The sequence below is a fragment of the Schistocerca serialis genome, chromosome 5, assembly GCF_023864345.2.
Source record: "Schistocerca serialis cubense isolate TAMUIC-IGC-003099 chromosome 5, iqSchSeri2.2, whole genome shotgun sequence".
In the NCBI taxonomy this organism is placed as follows: Eukaryota; Metazoa; Arthropoda; class Insecta; order Orthoptera; family Acrididae; genus Schistocerca; species Schistocerca serialis.
The window spans coordinates 793,297,718-793,318,396 of NC_064642.1; the positions used below are offsets into that span (position 1 = coordinate 793,297,718).

Genomic DNA, 20,679 nt, shown 5'->3' on the forward strand with positions numbered 1-20,679 from the left:
TCCTAGAGGGAGGTGAAATAATTTGTCAAATATCTCAATGATCTGTAATACATACTGAAATCAACAGTTTTCTAGTGAAGATTTGTTATTTGTGAAGGTTCAAAATGTGATGCAAAATTTTTTATCCTTTGAGTAACAGACAATTTGTGTACAATGCAAAGAAGTGAAAATATTTGTTGGCTAATATTTGTGAGGAAAACTGTTCACAGAATTCTTGAATATTATATCTGAAGCGTTCATTGCACATTCTAGATACATTGCACATACTAGATACCCATGGTGAAAAATATCTATTTCAGACAATGCAAATTTCTTATACTGACTTTCCACTTTTTGCCAAAAAGAGTAAAGTTTTCTAGATATGCCACCCACTGAAATCTGTTTCCAGCAACATTAATGAACTGTGAGCAAATCAATCACTTATGCAACACAGTTTGTTATGTTCTGGGCTGAAATCAACTAACAACACTCTAGAAATACAAACCATGCATGTAATCAGACAGCCTCAGAAGTTTCACTGAGTCACATAAATGTTTAGTTTTGTTCAGACAAATTAAATTCTCTTTCCTTTTTAAATTTGACTTTACTTTATTCACAATTATATCACTTTATTTCACATAAGACCACTACACAACTCACTGAGATAGGAACTTTCTGGTGGTATATTTGATGGAGGTTCATCTTCTAATAATCTATCAAGCTCCAGAGCCTTTGGTCCATCCATTGGATCAATATTTAATGCACATTGCTGAAAAAAGAAAGTGTAGAAAGTTTACAATTAAACGTGCACACTTGTTTAATAAAATCACGAAAATTTTGGCAAGCCATACTGCAAAACTTAATGCCCACACAAGCTACAATATTTTGAAAATAATTAACATAAAATGTACACTTTCTGCTACACATTGTGGAAGTGCAGTAGGCAGTTCTGTTGATTCATTGGAAAAGAAAATGGATAGTGTGAGTACAGCAGGACAAGAAAATTCAGAGACATGTATAAATAAGAAACCAAAATAAATAAAGTCAATGAAACTTCACTGAACTGAAGTCATTCCTTTGATGAATTAAAGGCCTGTATGATCTAAAAGGATGAAATAAACAATGCAACACAAGATGTTTTACACTGAAAAGGTAAGCCTAAAATCTTTAGTTTCAAATCAATTATACAACCAGACATGAAAAATCAATAGTCCAGGAAAAAACTTCCTCGTTAAGCAGGAAATAATATTTCTAGTTTCCTGGATGGAACAAATGTTGTTGCAAGACATGAAAAACAAGACCTAGTGATCTCACTTAAAAGAAGAGCAAATGAACTTAATACCTTTAAGTTTCACACCACAATGACTTGTCAAAAAGGTCCTAAGCCACCAAAAATGTGAAAAGTGTTACCATTGAGATACAATATATATGTAGGCGACTTGTAAATGTAACAAAGGGGATCATAGAGCAAACAGTTGAACATCAAATGTTTATTCAAACTTTTATCTACATTTCGAATGATGTATAGCTGTCTTCCTCAGAATAAGTAATAACTCGTGTCACATATTTTGTGAAAAGAGAAATGAAGTCATAGGGCTTAGTCAACAATAAAATGATTCGTATAAATGCTATGGCATGGCCATTTGGATTAGCCAACAGTAAAAATGATTTGCATAAAATATAAGGTAGATGTGCATCATATACACAAACAGACAACTGCGTATATTATGCACCAACCTTAGATTTTACACACGTCATTTTTACTGATGGCTACGCCATACAATTTATATGGAGCATTCATTGTTGACTATGGCTTTGTTTCTCTTTGCACACAATATATGAAGTGTCACCACTTTCGAGGAAGACAGATTTATATCTGTTGATGCCTATGTAAAGTTTTGCATTAACTCTGACCTGCAACTGGTTGGCTGTATGACTCCCATTATATCCGTAATTCTACAGTTGCTGACTACTGCCACTTTCAAGATTTGAAAATGTAGCATTTGAGATACAAGCATATTGAGAAAAAGATCCCTCACTGCATACAGTTTATATCTCAATATATCAAGGAAAAACTTTGTAACAGAAAATATTTTAAAAACAGTAAATAAGAATATAAATGTGGATTGTGATGTTTCAGAAGTTATTTCTGCCAATGATAAGAATTATGTATTACTGAGAGAAGCTAGTGTGAAATGCACTCCCATCCAAATGTGACATTTTGATAGTATAAGGAAACATCTTCAATGCCAAGTACTTCATACACAAGAACAACAGTAAGAGCAAAATTGCCTGAAGTATCTACAACAACAACAGCAGCAGCAGCAGCATCAACATTCAATAACAGTTTATCCACCATTGATCACATACAGCATAATAGGTTTGAACATTAAATATACAATTAACAATAATTTTTACAGTGAAGTTTTTACAGTTTAATTCCATATCTTTCAGTGTTCCTGTGATTTAAATTGGTTCTTTATTCCTGATTACTTTTTTTTATTTTTCAGAATTTCACTGACTTGATAAGAATGTCCCCATAGCAGTATGCCATAGGAAATGTGAAATAGGTGAAAATATACCACCTTCAGATACCAGTGACAGCATCTGTCACTTCCACATGAGACAGTATACTCTTGCAGGCTTGGCTAATATTTTACTTCCAGTTTCATTTGGAATCAGTGTGAAAGCCTAACAATTTACTGACATACTTTCCTCAGCTGTAGCTAAACCCAGAATAAGTTCCTGTGTTTTATCAAGCTAACATAGGAATTCTTTGGAAGAAAACCAATTAATTGCTGGTTCTAATTTTTCCTGTGCTGCCTGATGCAATTCTGTCATGTCATAGTGTGTATTGAGCAGTCATATCATCTGCATAACACACTGTTGAATCTGCTCCTACATTATATGACACATCATTAATTGCAATTATGAACAGAAAGGGTCCTGGACTGGGCCCTTGACACTCAAGTTCAAACTTCCTTCAAAGAGGAGTATCTATTTTTAACTGATACAAAAGACTGCCCGTTTCTTAGCTACCACTTGATTACAGCTTAAGATGGGTCATGTATGCCGTAATATGCGAGTTCTGCAGGTAACATATTAAACAATATACAGCTGAAGGTTTTGCTGAGATCACAAACTACAACTTGTACTAGAGCCTTACATTTAAATGCAGTCAGCATCTGGCTAACAACTTCAGTGACAGCAGTAGCAATATTTTTTCCATGTTGGAATAGAAATTGTCTGTTGTAGAGGAGATTTTGCTTTCTGAAACAGTTATTTTGATGGTTGTACATTAGATAATCAAAAACTTAGGATAAAATTGGGACAATAGAAATTGGATGATAGTTTTGGGGCAGATGCCTATCTGTTTTTTTAAAGGCTGGTATAATCATAGCAATTTTGAACGCATGAAGGAAAACTTCACATTCTAAACACATATTAAAAATGAAATGAAGAGGTTAACAGAAAAGATATATTATTTTTTTAATTACATAGTTAGAGAACCAATACCAGTCCACAGAGAGCAGGTCTGTCAGCAAATCTGTCACTGCTCTCTGGCCTGAAAATAACACACAGTTTAAAACAAATTGGCACACAGTGATCTGTACGCTACAATTCCCACACACTGGAGTCTCTTCTTGCTACAGCAGGAAGCCATGCATCATAGGGCTGTGGCCTACGCCAGGACTAGTGAGGAAAACCTTGTCCCGCCGAAGTGGCTGGAAGGAAGGATGCCACAGCTGCGCTGCGCTGCGCGCAGCGAGGCGATAGCATGTAGGTGGATGGCACACCACAATGACTGAGTATTGTGACATGCCTCCTTGGCTTCCATCCTTTCATTCCCTGCAATATCCATGTGCCCTGACACTCAGCGGAAAGATACCTTCCTCATTAGCCTTTGCAGTCAGAAGAGGGTGCCCTAGATATTTTGGACTACTTTACCTTTACGGTAGAAGTGTTATAGACTGTGAAGGGCACTCAGAGAATAGGAACAGACAAGGACTTTAGTACTCTAATCATGTCTCATCTGTTCTAGTGACTGCAAGAACACATATAATTCCACATCAAGGGCAGTAAAGTCTTGAGGCAATTGGACATTGAGGACACAATCAGGGAAAACAATGGAGCAATCAATCAAGTCCCCCTCTTTCAACCCACCTGTAAAGACACCTGGAGAGTTGTGGTGCTCAGTTAAAATGTTCTTGAATAATGTACTCAAAGCATGTGCAGAAGTGCAACCTCTCCTGTTCTCCACCTAATGAATCCAGCACATGCTGCATGCAAATCTCAAACAGCCTTGTTGCTTGTGGATGACTGGATAAAAGACACTCCAGAGGCAGAGGAGCAACAGTATGGTATGTAGGTGAATCGGAGATGCGAGGAACTTACAAGCATCATGAGAAGCTGCTGCTGGATTGTAAGTGGTGGTTCACCAGCCTCAGCCACAGCTCAAGAGGCTGGGTATGGGTCTGGTCCTATAAGCACCCATGGGCAGTATAATCCCTCTCATGGTGGGCAGTGTCAGTGATCCATACACTGTGCACCCATAGTCTAGCCGTGAACACATGAGAACTCTATAAAACTGTAGCAGATGCACCCTGTCTGCTTGCCCAGATCTGTGACTTGACAGACTTCATGGTATTCAGTGGCTTCAGGGTTCTTGCTTTCAGACATCTTAGGTGTGGAACCACACAATTTGGAGTAAAAAATGAGGTCCCTAACCTCCACACTGTTTAAGTTCCAATTAACAAGTCACTGGAGGAGGAACAGAAAACACAAAAATCACCCACAAGTACATCAGGGCTCCTTACTGTAGACGTGATACTGTTTATAGCTGTGGCAAAGATGATAATAGTTAAAATATTGCCCTGAGGGACACCATTCTCCTGCTCAAAACGATCCAGCAGCGTTTCACCAAGGCAGGACTTAAAAACCACTTAGGCAGGGAAAGACCATATGAAGATGGAGTTCAAATTGGCTCTGAGCACTATGGGACTTATGAAGATGGGGAGCTGGCCATGAAAGCCCTACTGATGAAGTTGCTCTAGAATACTATGTCTCCAAGTAGTGTTGTATGCCTTACTGATCTCAAAGAATATACCAAGACAGTGATGTTTATGTATGAAAGCCTGCTGCCTTCTAGCAGGCCAGGTTGTCGACACTGGATTGAAATCTCTGGAATTCCCACTGAGAACAGCTAAAGAGTGGCCTGGTCTTTAACAACCAGACCAGGGTCTTACTGACCCCACCTCGTTAAGGTGATACTCTGGTAACTAATGGGACAAGTGCGATCCTTTCCTGGTTTGAGAAGAGGATCAAAATTGCCTCTCTCTAGGAGTTGGGAAAGTGACCTGTCTGCCATATCAAATTAAAACATTTGAGGAGGATTTCCTTGAATGTTGTAGCCAAATGTTGATGCATGCAGTACCAGATTTGGTCATGACCAGGAACACTGTCAAGAGTCTCAGACAGGGCCAAATCCAGTTCCCACATGGAGAAAAGGTAACTGTAAGGCTCAGAATTGATGAATATGATGTCCAACTTGCCCTCTCTACAGTTGCATGGTAGTGGATGAAACACCAGATCCTGGCTGGCAGTGGTAGTAGTCTATGCAAAATGCTTTGCCATCATCTGAATGATGTCTCCAGACATACTTTGGAGACTTCCCTGTTCCAGCACTGCTGCTATTTACATGCATTTACTGGAAATACTCCTGGTGGCTTCCCATACTTTTGTAAAACAAAAAGAACAGCCCAAAATGCTGTGAGGTGGCAGAACTGAAACTGACAAAGAGCCACACACCTCTCCTTGATTATTGAGTGGCACTCTCTGGTCCACTAACGTATGGGGTGCCTCCTAAGATGACCTGAAGACTTCGGAATGGATAAGTCAGCGGCACGATGTATCACTCGTGTAATGTGGTCCACCCATTCCTTGACATTGCTGCAGTGGTCAAACACAGCCAGCTGGCTGAACAGTGTCCAGTTAGTCCTGCAGACCATTCATTTAGGTCGCTTCCATTCAGGTAAAGCTCCATCCAGTAGATGGATCCACAGAGGGAAGTAGTTACTGGAATGAAGTTGCTTTCCATTGGGCTGAGACCACAAGGGTGGGGAGCAGAAAGAGAGTCCAATGTTGGATGACAATCCAGTAGCAGCTGAGCAATGAGTGTGACTGCCCATGTTGAGGACGAACAGCTCCTGAGATGATTCAACCCCCAGGGCAAGTACTGTGCGAGGCCCATAATGTAATATGGGCACTGAAATAACCCAATAGGAGAAATGGGTGGGGTAGTTGTTCAATAAGGTCAGTGAGGGCCTCAGAGTTTATTGCATCCTGAGGACGTAAATAAAGGGAGAAGATAGTGATCTTCTGATCCATATGAACTGAAACAGCTACTACTTGTAGGTCAGTAACTAAGGAGACTGCAGAGCAACTCCTCCATTGGCTCTGTCCCCAGTCAGGTCATCCTTTCAGTAGATGGTATAACACCATAGCATAGAGGCATAAGTGGCTTTAAAATGTGTTTCTTGTAAACACAAGCACAGGGGGTGTGCCTGTGTCAGCAGTTTCAGCTCCTCCACATGTGAGCTGAACCCATTAACGTTCCACTGTTATATGGGAGCCATTTATCATGTGGGTTGCTCTTTTATCCTGCCTTTCTACCAGTGAGGGGAGCCTGTAATGGGTGGAGGCTCAGGCTTGAGATGAGATGATTGCCCTAGTCCAACATCAACATCTATTAGCACTACAGAAATATGATGAGAGACGCTAGAGACGATGACATTGACATAGTCGGACTGTTTACTGTCCGGCTCTGTCAGTGGTGGACACTTGGCCTTTGATTTTTTTCCCTGTGGATTCTTTGGAGCCACAGCCATGATTGTGGTAGCGGCAGCACTGGAAATTATACCAGACTGAATCTTAGGAGGGGCAGGTAGCTCTGCAATGTCAGTAACCATGGCCATTTCTGAAGGTCTTGGAGGAGGTACAGATGTCGATATAACTGCAACTTGACAACTACTCTGACAAACACATATAGTAGTGGTGACACTAGTAACCTCCACTTGTGTAGCAGCATTAGCTTTCTGCACTGTCTGTTTAAAAACTGAAGTAAGGGAGGTGCCGAACATTGGGGGCAGCATGGCCTGTCTTACCACATTTGCCACAAATGACTCCTCTCTTACATTCAAGAGTAGTATGCCCAAAGCACTGGCATTTAAAACAGTACATCAGGTTGGGGGCATAAGGCCACACACTTAGATGAAGGAAACCTGCTGTAACATGCTGAAGAAGTTTCATGTAAAATCTGACTCCTTTATCCTGATGTTGAGTACAACATCCCCGTCCATGCTCTTCATTATATTTTTGCACGTCGACTACAACTTCTGGAGTTCACTCATCTTTCAGTTCCTCCTTGGGAATGTCCACCAGATCCCTGCACATCACAACACCTTTGATGTAATTTAAGAATGTATGTAGCTTAGTTTTAATGGTATATTCCTCAAGGCATTGAGCTTTCTTTACTTGTTGGGAACTGGAAGTTACTGCCAACAGTGCCCCATTTCACAATCACATGACTGATTTTAAGGTACCAGCAATGCCGTCTATGCCATTGTGAATAGAGAAAGGTGAAACTTTCTCAAAGCTGTCCTCTTTTCTTTTCACAATTAAAACCACATTCTGACTACTGGCATTCATTCTGTTACTTGAAACAATACTTTTACAATGTACTCCAAGGCCAGGAGGACTGGCTATGCAAGCCCTCTTGTTTGACTGGGTGTAGGTACCTATCAGCAGTCCACCCTTTCCACTGGGAGGAGATGGAGAGAATTTTGGGGGTTTCATATTGGTCCCACAAGCAAACAGGGAAATAAAAGTCCACCTAGACAGAGCCCCACATGCCTAGGTAAGCATTATACTACTGAACTGCGACAGGTTCATCAGAGGTTGCCCACTAACAACTGTTCCACCTCAATAGCCATGCATCTCATTGGTGTGCAGCACACCTTGAGGTTGAAGTTTTTTTCATAGAGGCTTTTACCACCCTCGTGATCCAGGTGGTCAAGCCAAGATCACTGTTCCCTGAGACACACAACATCCCACCTATGTGTCTTACAGAGGTTGCTGAAGCATGCACAGAGCTTATGGTGACAGAGGACTGGTGGTATTTACCAGTCCCCAGTTCAGGGGCCCTTTTTTGAGGGGTGGGGGGAAGCAGAAAATAAGTAAAATTTGCTTGATTAGTCTACTCAAGTTCATTTGTGTTACATACCCATAGAAAGCGAGCACACTTTTCCACATGGTGTCCGTCAGCTTCACATGCAAATACAGTTCATTGTTATGTTGTCTTCTGTACTTACTGTTCTTTCTTGCTGGGACTAATATCTTTTTCCCATAGAGGCCAACTTATTATTCACAGTTTCATAACATATCACAATGTCCAGAGCCACTGGTAGAATTAATACACAATAATACCTCAGCTTGGCATCAAATAACAATGAATGGACACCTCTACTCACTTGGTATGTCACTACCATCTTCCTGATCCGAGATGTAGAGGCTTCTTGCTCAGTAATGTTCAGTTCAATGCACTGCCCATAGGTACCTGCACTTTTCTGCCACGTCAAATCTCCCCTGATCTACATGTAAGCTCTCCAGTCAATGGATTAATATTAATTATAAACTCCTTGTTATCACAGCAGACCTGGAGGTCACACTGGTCCTTGTATTTTGAGTTAACTGACTTGTTTTTCAGTTGGCTCTAGGGAATCAAATGAGACTGCAATGTCACCAGCATAAGCTAGGCAGTCCATTGCCAGGTCTACGATGCTGTGACTAATTCAGACTGCATTTTCGAGCCAAGAATGCTGCTGCTCTGGGCCGAAACAGTAGAGAGAGGTTTGCCCTCTACAACCATTTTGTATAACAAAAAAATAAATAAAGGGACTATTTTTGTTTCTTATAATAACAACTCCTAGCTATTTTTTTGATTGCCAGTTCATCATCTGTGATACAAGATGTAGGGTAGATTGCAATTTCAGTACTTCCTCACACAGGTCTAAACAGTACATTCCATAAATATATGGTCCACTGTCAAGGGGCTACCACATTCACATAAGAGTTGATCTCCTTGTTTTAGGATTAAATTATAGGTGCACTTGGTGTGGCCAGTGTGTCTGCATAACACGATGAATTCTTTCTGTGAAATGCTTTGACAGGACATCTACGCAGCTGGGGTTCACTTAATCAGTGTTAATTTGTTAAGGGTTGTTGGGACTGTCAATCCTCTTCTAAAACTTTTAAAACTGAATGCCTCAGCCATATTTTTTGTAATATCCGACTTGGTTTTTTGATCAACATGTTCATTTCTTGGATACTCACGTGACAGAGATGCTAACATCATGAATTTCTGCTAACCAGTACTGGATGTTAGGTGCCAGTGTATTATAAGTGACTATTTGTTGATGATTCATAGGCCTCTCATTGAATCACTTAGTAATAGGAGGCTAATACTCTCTTGAGTTCTGATGTGATGCAGAACCTGCATGATGAGTAGTTCAGTGATAAACATGATATATGCGTTCACCAGAAATCATTTCTCTGAGCCAACAATGTACAAGAGCACAACACAGACTTAATCTTTGATTCAAGACTTGTCTTTGCACACAGTTTCTTAGTTGCCGTAGTCTTAGAAAAGTGAGTGACATATTTGTCAGAAGGTTGTTAAATCAATGTTATCCTTTGAACTCTGGGACAGGTATGGATGCATCATTAGACAAGTTACTTGCCACAGAGTCACCCGTGTTTTTTGTTTGGTGTTTTCATTATATATGGGGCATGCATCTTCCATGGCTTTCTATTCTCTTCAGAGTGCCTGCCTCTTCACTTCTGGGCATCTTCCACTAGACTTCAGTTGGACTTCCCCAGCACTCCTGTTCTCCTGTTGTGGAAGTTTCCCGATAAGCCTGGTCCCACTAGGTCCTTCAGCAGTGAGGTCCGTTTTCTCAGCAATGACCTTACATGGTTCTCGTTTCTCAGGTTTGCTTCTTGCTGATGATGCCACCATCTCTCCCTTGGGAGTGGAGGATGCTGTACCCTTGGCTGTGACCTACATCACATCAGCTGACTTTAAAGTGAGGTGGCTCCAACATCTCCTACGTAGGTAAGAAGAATATGGTATCTGTGACTGATGCCTTTCAATCCAGGCACCAACCGCACAGCAGTGTGTCACAATTGCCCCCTCCTCCTCTCCCGCCATCCCAACCCAAGCACCTGCAACTCACTGCAACTAATAAAGCCTGTACCAACCATTGTGATATCTGCTGGTGCCACATCTGCTGAATACAGTTCTTTTATCATCAGCACTAGTTCATCTCCATGAGCCACATTTGGCACGATTCTCTGGTAAACCTCAGCAAAGTGGTTTTATAGGATGTTGACCTGCTGCTCTCAAATCAGTTCAACATTGGAAGCTAATTCTGTGGTTCTCTGGGCCAAGAGCTGACCGCACAAGAAGTCCCACAATCAGAGGTCCTTCTGTCGGAGAGCAGTTTTCTTCAAGGTAAAAAAATATAATAATAATAATAATAATAATGCAATACAGCTACATCCCAATGTATATATACAACTACAGAAATCTGTAATTATTGATACATGTTCAATTACCCGAAAGTTCCTAAATGCAATGTAACATATACCGCACAGTTAAAAGGAAGTCACACTTGATCAAGGTCCGCGTCACTTTCTATTTTTAACAAGACATAACGTCTGAGAAAGGAAAGAAGTAATAATGATAATAATAATGATAATATAAATCACAAGGACATCTTCCCAAGCAGAATAAAAGTTGCAAAAATATGCTAGTTGCATGTTTAATCAAGAAACATTCACAAAATTAATTTCTTCAATTTCAGAATCTCAAAGAACCATGCAATAGGTGAAGTGCACAACACAAATTACTTTGAAGATTTAGAATATTTTGTGTACTCACCAGCTCACTGAGTCTTTTCACATAATTGTTATAATGTTCAAGAGTCTGGCAATGTTGTTCTGCTTGTTCATACTCCAGGAAAAATTTATGACACATTCTACATCTCAGCCCCAGAGTCCACTTTAGAAGCGACCTGCCTGAGAAAAAGAAGCAGTCAGTTGATTACAGTGAAATATTAACAAATCAGAAACACTGAATTAAAATCTATGAATTGTTTAGGAATAAAGGAGATGACTCACCAAAAGGCAGAAGTGCTGCTTTGTCGACAGGTACACAAACTAAAAAGGTACAGAGCTTTTCTACACACACACACACACACACACACACACACACAAAACCTGTCCCTCTGCATTGTGCTCGGTCAACTGCCAGCTCTTTCCTGGCCCATGGTGAGAGTACGGATGTGAGGTGAGGGTGCAGGGTGAGTTGGGTGAGGGATGGAGAGAGGCAGTGGGAGGCAGGGAGGGGGTTGTGGAGAAGCATCTAGTGGCTAGGGAAAAGTGGGGAGCCATCTGTGGGCTAGCTAGGGGGTGCAGGTGTAGGAGGCAGGTGGCAGACGGCTGGGAATGCGATTCCAAAGACTAGTTCATGAGCTCGCAGCACACAACTAGCTGACATGTATTGGGCGGGCATACTCACTGATTGAGAATAACAAATTATTTAGGAATAAAGGACTGGTTGAGAACAATGAATTATTTAGGAGTGTTTGTGTGCATGTTTCTTCAACAGCTTGAGAAAGAAATTTCACTCCAAAAGCTAGCTAAGCTCTGTACCTTTTGCTTGTGTACTTGTCAATGACGCAGCACTTCTGCCTTTTGGCGAGTCATCTCCTTTATTCCTAAATAATTTCTTAGTCTCAACCAGAACTACTCCGAGATAAACTGCAATTGTTTTTACATTTCTTAGAAAATCATGTAATTTGACTTTATTACAAAATTTCAGTGATGAAATGTTACACCATTTTTTGCTTCACCTTAAGAAAGACTTAATTCTACAATGGGCACATGTGATATATGAATACCCAGAAAAATGCTGAATTTTAAATATCTCAGGAGGTTATAAACAATCAACAGGTACACTTTACTGCAGTTGGCATTACTGTTGCAACTAAAGTTTTCATAAAAACTAGAAGAGACACCAATCACACCAAAAATTACATGTCACAAATGATGTGCTGTCATAGAAACACAGTATTCATCTAAAAAACAAGGTGATCATATAACGATGAAAACAGAAAATAATGCAAAGAATGAAATATATTATCATGCAATATGCAGATAGCTCTTTAAGCCTTTCACCATACTGACATCAGCTTCGTAGCACTTGCTACTGCCATACACTTCACAGTGATTTATGGAGTATAGATGTAGATATAGAATAGAGGTATTCAGCCATAACCTACCCAGTGATGTAAAGAAATGAGTAGACAGTAAAATTAACTATAGAAACAAGCTGTAATCATATCTGAATGTGTAACAGTACTGTGTGTATGCCACAAGCCATCTGATTGTATGTGGTGGAGGGTACTTGCTACTGCCATACACTTCACAGTGATTTATGGAGTATAGATGTAGATATAGAATTGAGGTATTCAGCCATAACCTACCCAGTGATGTAAAGAAATGAGTAGACAGTAAAATTAACTATAGAAACAAGCTGTAATCATATCTGAATGTGTAACAGTACTGTGTGTATGCCACAAGCCATCTGATTGTATGTAGTGGAGGGTACTTGTGACACCTCTAACTGATACCCCTTTCCCTGCTCCATTCCTGAATGGTGCATAAGAAGAGTGATTGTTAGTGAACCTCTGTATTCTCAAAGTGGTCATTTCTTGTGATGTACACAGGAGGAAGCAATATATTGTCTGACTATTCCTAGTAAGTACTTTCTTTGTAGTTCAATAGTAAACCTCTCTGTGATGCAGAATGACTGAGGACTAATGCCAAAAGATGATATATCTATAAGAAAACTCTAAAAGAAGAGATCATTCTGGGGTCGAGAAGGAAAAAAACTAGTGGAGGATGCCACAAGAGACCCATACATTGCATTAAGCTCCAGAAAATGAGCTGAAACACATTATATCGATACGAAAGAATGGGAGACGCACTTTGACAATGTACTGAACAAGGAAGGACCACAGAAGAGGTCAAAGATCCTATTAACAGCACAAAGAACAAAAAGGCTGCAGGCCCTGACAGGCTTTATAGTGAATATTTAAAAGACACTGCCCAAATACTAATGCCAATGTGGACAAAACTCTACAATAGGTGCATAGAAACAGCCTCCATTCCAGAACAGTGGAGGCAGTCAATAGTACAAGTGCTATATAAAGGGAAAGGAGACCCCACAGACCCTAGCAAATACAGAGGCATAACCCTAGACAACTTACCTTTCAAAGTATTCAGAAAAGTAATAACAGAAAGAATAAAGTAAACAATTGATGAATACCTACCCAAAAGCCAAATAGGATTTAGGAAAGGAAGATCAGCTCTGACCCAAATAGAACCCCTGCTAAAGAGAGTATGGGAAGCCATTGAAGACAGGTGAAAGTTTTATGTAGTATTCATAGACTTCACAAAAGTCTCTGACTTTATAAACAGAAAATTAGTGGGCAAAAAACTAGAGGAAACCCTAAATGAAAACAACATATTGACATTAACGATAACTGCAATATTGCGATGGAACGAGATAAGGATCTTGGACAACTTCTCCCTATCAGAGCTGATACTCTAATCAGATACTTCAGGGAGACTCACTGAGCCCTCTGTTGTTTATCCTTGCCATGGAAGAAATTGTAAGAATACCCTAACTGGGGGGGGGGGGTAATCTTATATGCACATGCAGATGACATTGTAACAGGCGGAAAGGACATTGAAAAAAAGTTACAAGAAACAATAGACTGTTAGAAAATGGGGTTTAGGTCAACAAGGCCTTCATCAAACACAAACACAAACACAAACACACACACACACACACACACACACACACACACACACACACACAAAATGTAACTTACACACTCATGACCACAATCTCTTGCTGCTGAGGCCGCACTGTGAACAGCAGTTCAGGATGGGAGATGAAACTGGGTGGTGGGGTTAGAGAGGAGGCTAAGGCAGGGATGGGGAGGGTTAGTGGGGTAGGGATGCAGGACAGCAAAGTGATGTCTGTGGGAGCATACAAGGACAAAGTGGAGAGAGGGTAGGGCAGCTAGGTACAGTTGGGATGTTAGACAGAGGGCGAGGGAGGGTTTGTGAAAAAGGAGAGAGATAAAAAGGCTGTGGGTGCATTGGTGGAATAGAGAACAGTATAGTGCTTGAATGGGAACAAGGAAGGGCAACAGGATGAGGACAAACACAAACGAAGGTTGAGGCCAGGAGGGTGTCTTGAAAGTAGGATATATTGCAGGGAGAGATCCCACCTCTGCAACTCAGAAAAGCTGGTGCTCGTGGGAAGGATCCAGATGGCACAGGCTATGAAGCAGTCATTGGAATGAAGAAAATTGTGTTTGGTGGCATGCTCAGCAGTGGGGTCGTCCAGCTGTTTCTTGTCCATACTTTGTTGGTTACCATCCTTGCAGACAGACAGCTTGTTGGTTGTTATAGCCATGTAGAATGTAGCTCAGTGGTTGCAGCTCAGCTTGCAGATCACATGACTGGTTTCACAGGTAGCTCTACATGATGGGATAAGTGATACTTTTGACCGGACCAGTGTCGTTGGTCGTGGGAGGATGTATGGGACAGGTCTTGCCTATTACAGGGATGTGAGCCATGAGATATGGAGTTGGGAGTAGAAATTGTGTTGGGATGGATGAGAATATTGTGTAAGTTTGGTGGGCAGCTGTGGGAGGTGTGGGAAGAGTAATGGGTAGCACAGTCCTCATTTCAGGGCACAATGAGAGGTAATCAAAACCCTCGTGGAGAATGTGATTCAGTTGCTCCAGTCCTGGGTGCTACAGAGTCACGAAGAGAATGCTCCTCTGTGGCCGGACGGTGGGACTTTGGAGGTGGTGGGAGACTGGAACGATAAGGCATGGGAGATTTGTTTTTGTACAAGGTTGGCCACAGTGAGGTCCCTGGTGTATTTTGAGAGTAGCTGCTCGTCACTACAGATGCAATGACCAAGGTAGCTAGGCTGTATGGAAGTGACTTCTTTAGTGTGGAATGGGTGGCAGCTTTTGAAGTGAAGTTATTGCTGGTGGTTGGTAGGTTTGATAATGACAGATGTACTGATGTAGCCACCCTTGAGGTGGAGTCAACAGTGAGGAAGGTGGCTTGTCAGGTTGAGCGAATGGGGGAGAAGGTGTTTAGGTTGTGGAGGAAAGCAGATAGGGTGTCCTCACCCTCGACCTGGATCATGAAGATGTTATCAATGAATCTGAACCTGGTGAAAGGTCTGGGTTTCTGGGTGTTTAGGAAGGATTACTCTAGATGGCCCATAAAGAGGTTGGCATTGGATGGTGCCAAGCAAGTGCCGACAGCCATACCCTGGATTTGTTTGTAGCTAATGCCTTCAAAGGCGAAGTGATTGTGTATGAAGATCTAGTTTGTCCTGGTGATTAGGAAGATGGTTGTAGGCTTGGAATCCATTGGGCAACTCAAAAAACTTTCCACCCTTTTCATTTCCTGCTCCCACCTTGGACTACCACTACCCACCTCCTATACGACCGCCTCCAAACCTCCCCCACATCATCTCATAGTTGACAAACAATACCTGCAGACTTACTACATTTACCTCACCCTCAAAAACTCCCTCCCACAACCATACAGAGTCTGAAACTAAACAGACCTGAAACACAGTCATGGTCCTTTCCTCCAAAAGCCTTAGCCCCGCAGAAATATCAATCCTTTCCAAAGGCCTCTTGTTTTGCCTCATTCCCAAATGCAATCATGCAGGACTTGTTAAAGATCATCTCTCCTTCTTCTGGTCCCTACAGTAGAAAAACTTTTTCTCCACGAATCCTACCAATCACGTTCAACCAAAGACCAATGCTGAGCCCTGCCTGAGTCAGTTGACTCGGCCATCAAACCGTGATCCACCCCCACTACTCACCAAATCACCTTCCGCTAACTTTCCAGAATTTCTTAACCTCGAACCTTGCCTCACCATCATTCCCCAAATCCCTCCATATGCAACCTAAGCTTACATCACGGAAAGAACCAGAATTTACCATCTAAAAACTGATCCTAACCTTATAATCCTACCTGCTGACAAAGGCTCCACCATCATTGTTTTGAACTGCATGGATAACCTGGTGGAAGGGCTCCACCGGCTGTCAGATTCATCTACCTACAAACCCTGCCAGACTGACTCCATTCCAGAAATCCAGCAGGATCTCCTGTCTCTCCTCAAATCCTTAGGCCCATCGCAGAACCTCACCCCAGAGTCCATCTCTCTACTTACCCTACCACTCCCCGCACCCCCACCTTCTACATGCTTCCTAAAGTCAATAAACCCAACCACCCAGGATGACCCATTGTGGCCAGTTGCTGTGCCCCAACTGAGAGAATCTCTGCTCTCATAGACCAACACCTTCAACCTATTACCCAGAACCTACCCTCATATATATAAGATACCAACCATTTCCTCGATCGACTCTCCACAGTTCCTGTTCCTTTACCACATGATACCCTGCTCGTCATTAATGATGCCACCTCCCTTTACATTAACATCCCTAATGCCCATGGCCTTACCACTAATGAACCCTATCTTTCCCAACGACTGATGGATTCCGAACGTGAGACCTCCTTCTTAATCACCACGACCGACTCTATCCTCACCCACAATTACTTCTGCTTTGAAGGAACTACCTGTAAACAAATTCAGGGTACAGCTAAGGGCACTGACATGGCACCATCCTATGCCAACCTATTCATGGGCCATCTAGAGGAATCCTTCCTAAACACCCTGAATCCCAAACCCCTCACCTGGATCAGATACACTGATGATGTCTTCATGATCTGGATTGAAAGTGAGAACACCCTATTCACATTCCCCCACAACCTCAACACCTTCTCCCGCATTTGCTTCAACTGGTCCTATTCAACTCAACAATCCATCTTCCTTGTTGTCGGACTCCACCTCAAAGATGGGTACATCACTATCTCTGTCCATATCAAACCTAACAACCACCAGCAATACCTCCACTTTGACAGGTGCCACCCATTCCATACCAAGAAACCCCCTTCCAACAGCCTAGCCACTTGTGGCCATTGCGCCTGTAATTATGAGTGGTCCCTCTCGAAAATACACCAAGGGTCTCACTGAGGCCTTCACATACTGTAATTATCCTTCAAACTTTGTAGAAAAACAGATCACCCATGCCTTACCTCTCCGGTCACCCTCCACCTCCAAAGGTCGCACCGCCCAGCCACATAAGAGCATTCCCTTTGTGACTCAGTAGCAACTGAATCACATTCTTTGCCAGGGTTTTGACTACCTCTCATCGTGCCCTGAAATAAGAAATGTCCTACTCAATACCCTTCCCACCCCTTCCACTGTGGTATTCCACCACCCACTGAACCTACACAATATGCTCATCCATCCCTACACAACTCCTGCTCTCAACCTCTTACCTCATGGCTCACATCCCTGTAATAGACCAAGATGGAAGATCTGTCCCATACATCCTCACACCACCACTTACTCCAGTCTGGTCACAAGCATTACCTGCCCCATCATGACAAGGCTACCAATGAAACCATTCATGTGATCTACAAGCTGAGTTGCAGCCACTGTGCTGCATTCTACGTGGTTACGGCAATCAACAAGCTGTATATCGGCATGAATGGCCACAGACAAACTGTTGACAAGAAAAAGCTGGAACACCCCACTGCTGGGCACACCGCCCAACGTAACATTCTACACTCCAGTTACTGGTTCACAGCCTGTGCCATCTGGATCCTTCCCACCAACACCAGCTTTTCTGAATTGAACAGGTCGTTAGTCTTTGTCCTTACCCCTGTAGCCCCCTCCCTGTTCCCATACCAATACTACACAGTCCTCTATTCCACCAATGCACCCACAGCATTTTTACTTCTCTCGATTTCCGCTAACCCTCTCCTGCCCTCCGTCTAACCTCCTAACTGCACCTAGCTGCCCTACCGTCTTTCCATCTCGTCCCTGTATGCTCCCTAACAGCACTTTACCATCCTCCATCCCAACCCTGCTAAACCACCTCCTCTCTGCCTCAGCCTCCTCCCTATCCCCACCACCCAGTTGCATCTCCCATCATGCACTGCTGCTTGCAATGTGGCCTCAGCAGCCAAGCAGCCAGAGACTGTGGTCGTGTGTGTTGTCTATAGTTATACATCCTGTATTTTCCATTGTTGAAGAAGCAATAAATGATATGGACAACTGTTGCATCTAACACAGCCTCAAAACAAATGTGGCAAAAACATAAATGAGGGTGCTCTGAAATAGAGGAAGAGCACCCGCATCAGGTGAGATCTCCATATGGGAGAGGAAAATGAGAATTGTACCAGACTTCAGGTACCTAAGGGTACAATACAAACGACTGCAAAATGTTTCACAATGGTTGTAATAGAGAAGGCAACGGAGACAACAATGGCTATCCATGAGAGCCAAAATCTTCCCAATACTGATATATGACATAGAAATTATTGGACCACATCTCACAGTGAAAAAGCTAATGACACGAGAAAGAGTAAAGGTGACCTATATAAAGAATACAATTGGAGTGTTCAAAACAACACAATCAAGACTTGTGCACCTTCTGGCAAGGGAACTCTTCCTCACTGAAGACAAACCTGATGCTACCCAGCAATAGTGCTTCGAAAAGTCTACAAAAAGCACTGAAGGAAAAAAGGGAAGATTTACCTCCAGAATTTTAAGCACAGACACCATGACTGATCAAACTTGGACAAAGGAAAACTTGGAAATGTGACACATGATCACTAGAATGGTGGTCCATGGTTTCCACCAACTTATTTTGAACAACACATCATACCATGAACCAACCACAAACTGTGTCATCAAATATGCAAACGTTACCATATGGAACTCTGTACTGAAAGGAGATGGTCAGTAAGTGACTATGCACACCACAATATATAAAATTTCTAATTTTGTGTGTTATCATCATTGTACATCGAACTTGTGTGGCTATTTGGCTGCAATAAACTTATTATTACAATGCCTCTCTTGTAGCATCTGCCACTGGAGTTTGTTGATCATCTCTGTAACGCTCTCGCACTGACCAATGACTCTGTGATGAAATGCACCACTGTTTGTTGGATCTTCTCTCTCTCTTTTATCAGTCCCACCTGGCAAGACTCCCAGATTGATGAACAGTACTCAAGAATTGGTCAAATAAGTGGCTTATAAGACACTTCTTTCATGGATGAGTTACATTTCCTCAAGATGCTTCCTATCAATCTCAGTCTGGCACCTGCTTTTCTCACTACTTGTTTAAAATGGCCATACCACTTAAGGTCACTCTGGATAGCTACTCCTAGATATTTTATAGTAGATACTGTTTCCAGCAGTTTGTCATCAATAGTGTAGTTGTACAGCAGAGTGTTTCTTTTCCTACGTATATGCAGTATGTTACATTTATTCACATTCAGGGTCAGCTGACAGAGCCTGCACATTTGCCAATTCTCTGCAGGTCATTCTGCAAACTGATACTGTCTTCTAGCATTACTACTTTCTTACAGACAATCGTATTATCTGCAAACAGCCTTAAAGAGATTGCAATGCTTTCTACTAGATCATTTATATACGAGGGGCGCTTGAAAAGTCTGTGCAAAGTCCAAGACATGGTACCACCAGCACATATCAAGGTCGTGTTTAGTTAGTAGCATCTTTGGAAAGAACGCACACCAAGTTTCGGCCATATTGGTCTATTTCTTTGTGTTTGGCATTCGTGTGAATCAAGGAAGTCAAGTGATTGTTAAAAAGTGGACGAAAAAGAATTTTGTTTGGTGATTAAACATTACTTTAGGAAAGGCAAAACGCCTCAGGAGACTAAAGAGAAGCTTGATAAACATTACGGGGACTCTGCACCTTTGATTAGAACAATTTATAAGTGGTTTCAAAATTTTCGGAGTCGCCATATGGGCACAAGTGGTGCTGAACATTCTGGATGCCCTGTGAAGGTTACAACTCCAGAAATCATTGGTAAAATCCATGATATGGTGATGGATGACAGAAGAGTTAAGGTGCGTGAGATTGCTAGTGCTGTAGGCATCTCGAATGAATGGGTATGCAACATTTTGCATAAACATTTGGACATGAGAAAGCTATCAGCAAGATGGGTTCCACGATTGCTCACACTTGACCAAAAACACAATCATGTCAAGTGTTGCAAGGATGGTTTGCAGCTGTTCAGGAAGAATCCACAGGACTTTAAGCATCTTTTGTCACTGTGGATAAAACATAGATAGATTACTATATTCCTGAGACCAAACAACAATCTAAACAATGGGTTACCAAGGGATAATCTGCACCAAAAAAGCGAAGACCAGTTCTTCACCCGGAAAGGTTATGGCGACAGTCTTTTGGGATTCACAAGGGATAATCCTCATCAACTATCTGGAAAAGAGTAAAACTATTACAGGTGCATATTATTCATTGTTTTTGGACAGTTTGAAAACCGAGGTGCAAGAAAAATGCTGACAATTGGCCTGCAGAAGAGTCCTTTTCCATCACAACAATACACCAGCACACACCTCAGC

At 41.9% G+C, this 20,679-nt stretch overlaps 1 protein-coding gene across 1 annotated transcript in view; it reads right to left on the reverse strand.

The window, feature by feature from the left end:
- Positions 1 to 249: 249 nt before the first annotated feature.
- The window catches only part of LOC126482224 (zinc finger protein on ecdysone puffs-like), a 157,439-nt gene continuing 137,009 nt past the window's right edge, over positions 250 to 20,679 (reverse strand). The window contains exons 4-5 of the mRNA XM_050106203.1: positions 10,979 to 11,115; positions 250 to 748 (exon numbers count right to left, since the gene is read on the reverse strand). Of these exons, the coding sequence (XP_049962160.1) occupies positions 614 to 748; positions 10,979 to 11,115 (272 nt within the window). The 3' untranslated portion in view covers positions 250 to 613. The remainder of the gene's footprint in view (positions 749 to 10,978; positions 11,116 to 20,679) is intronic.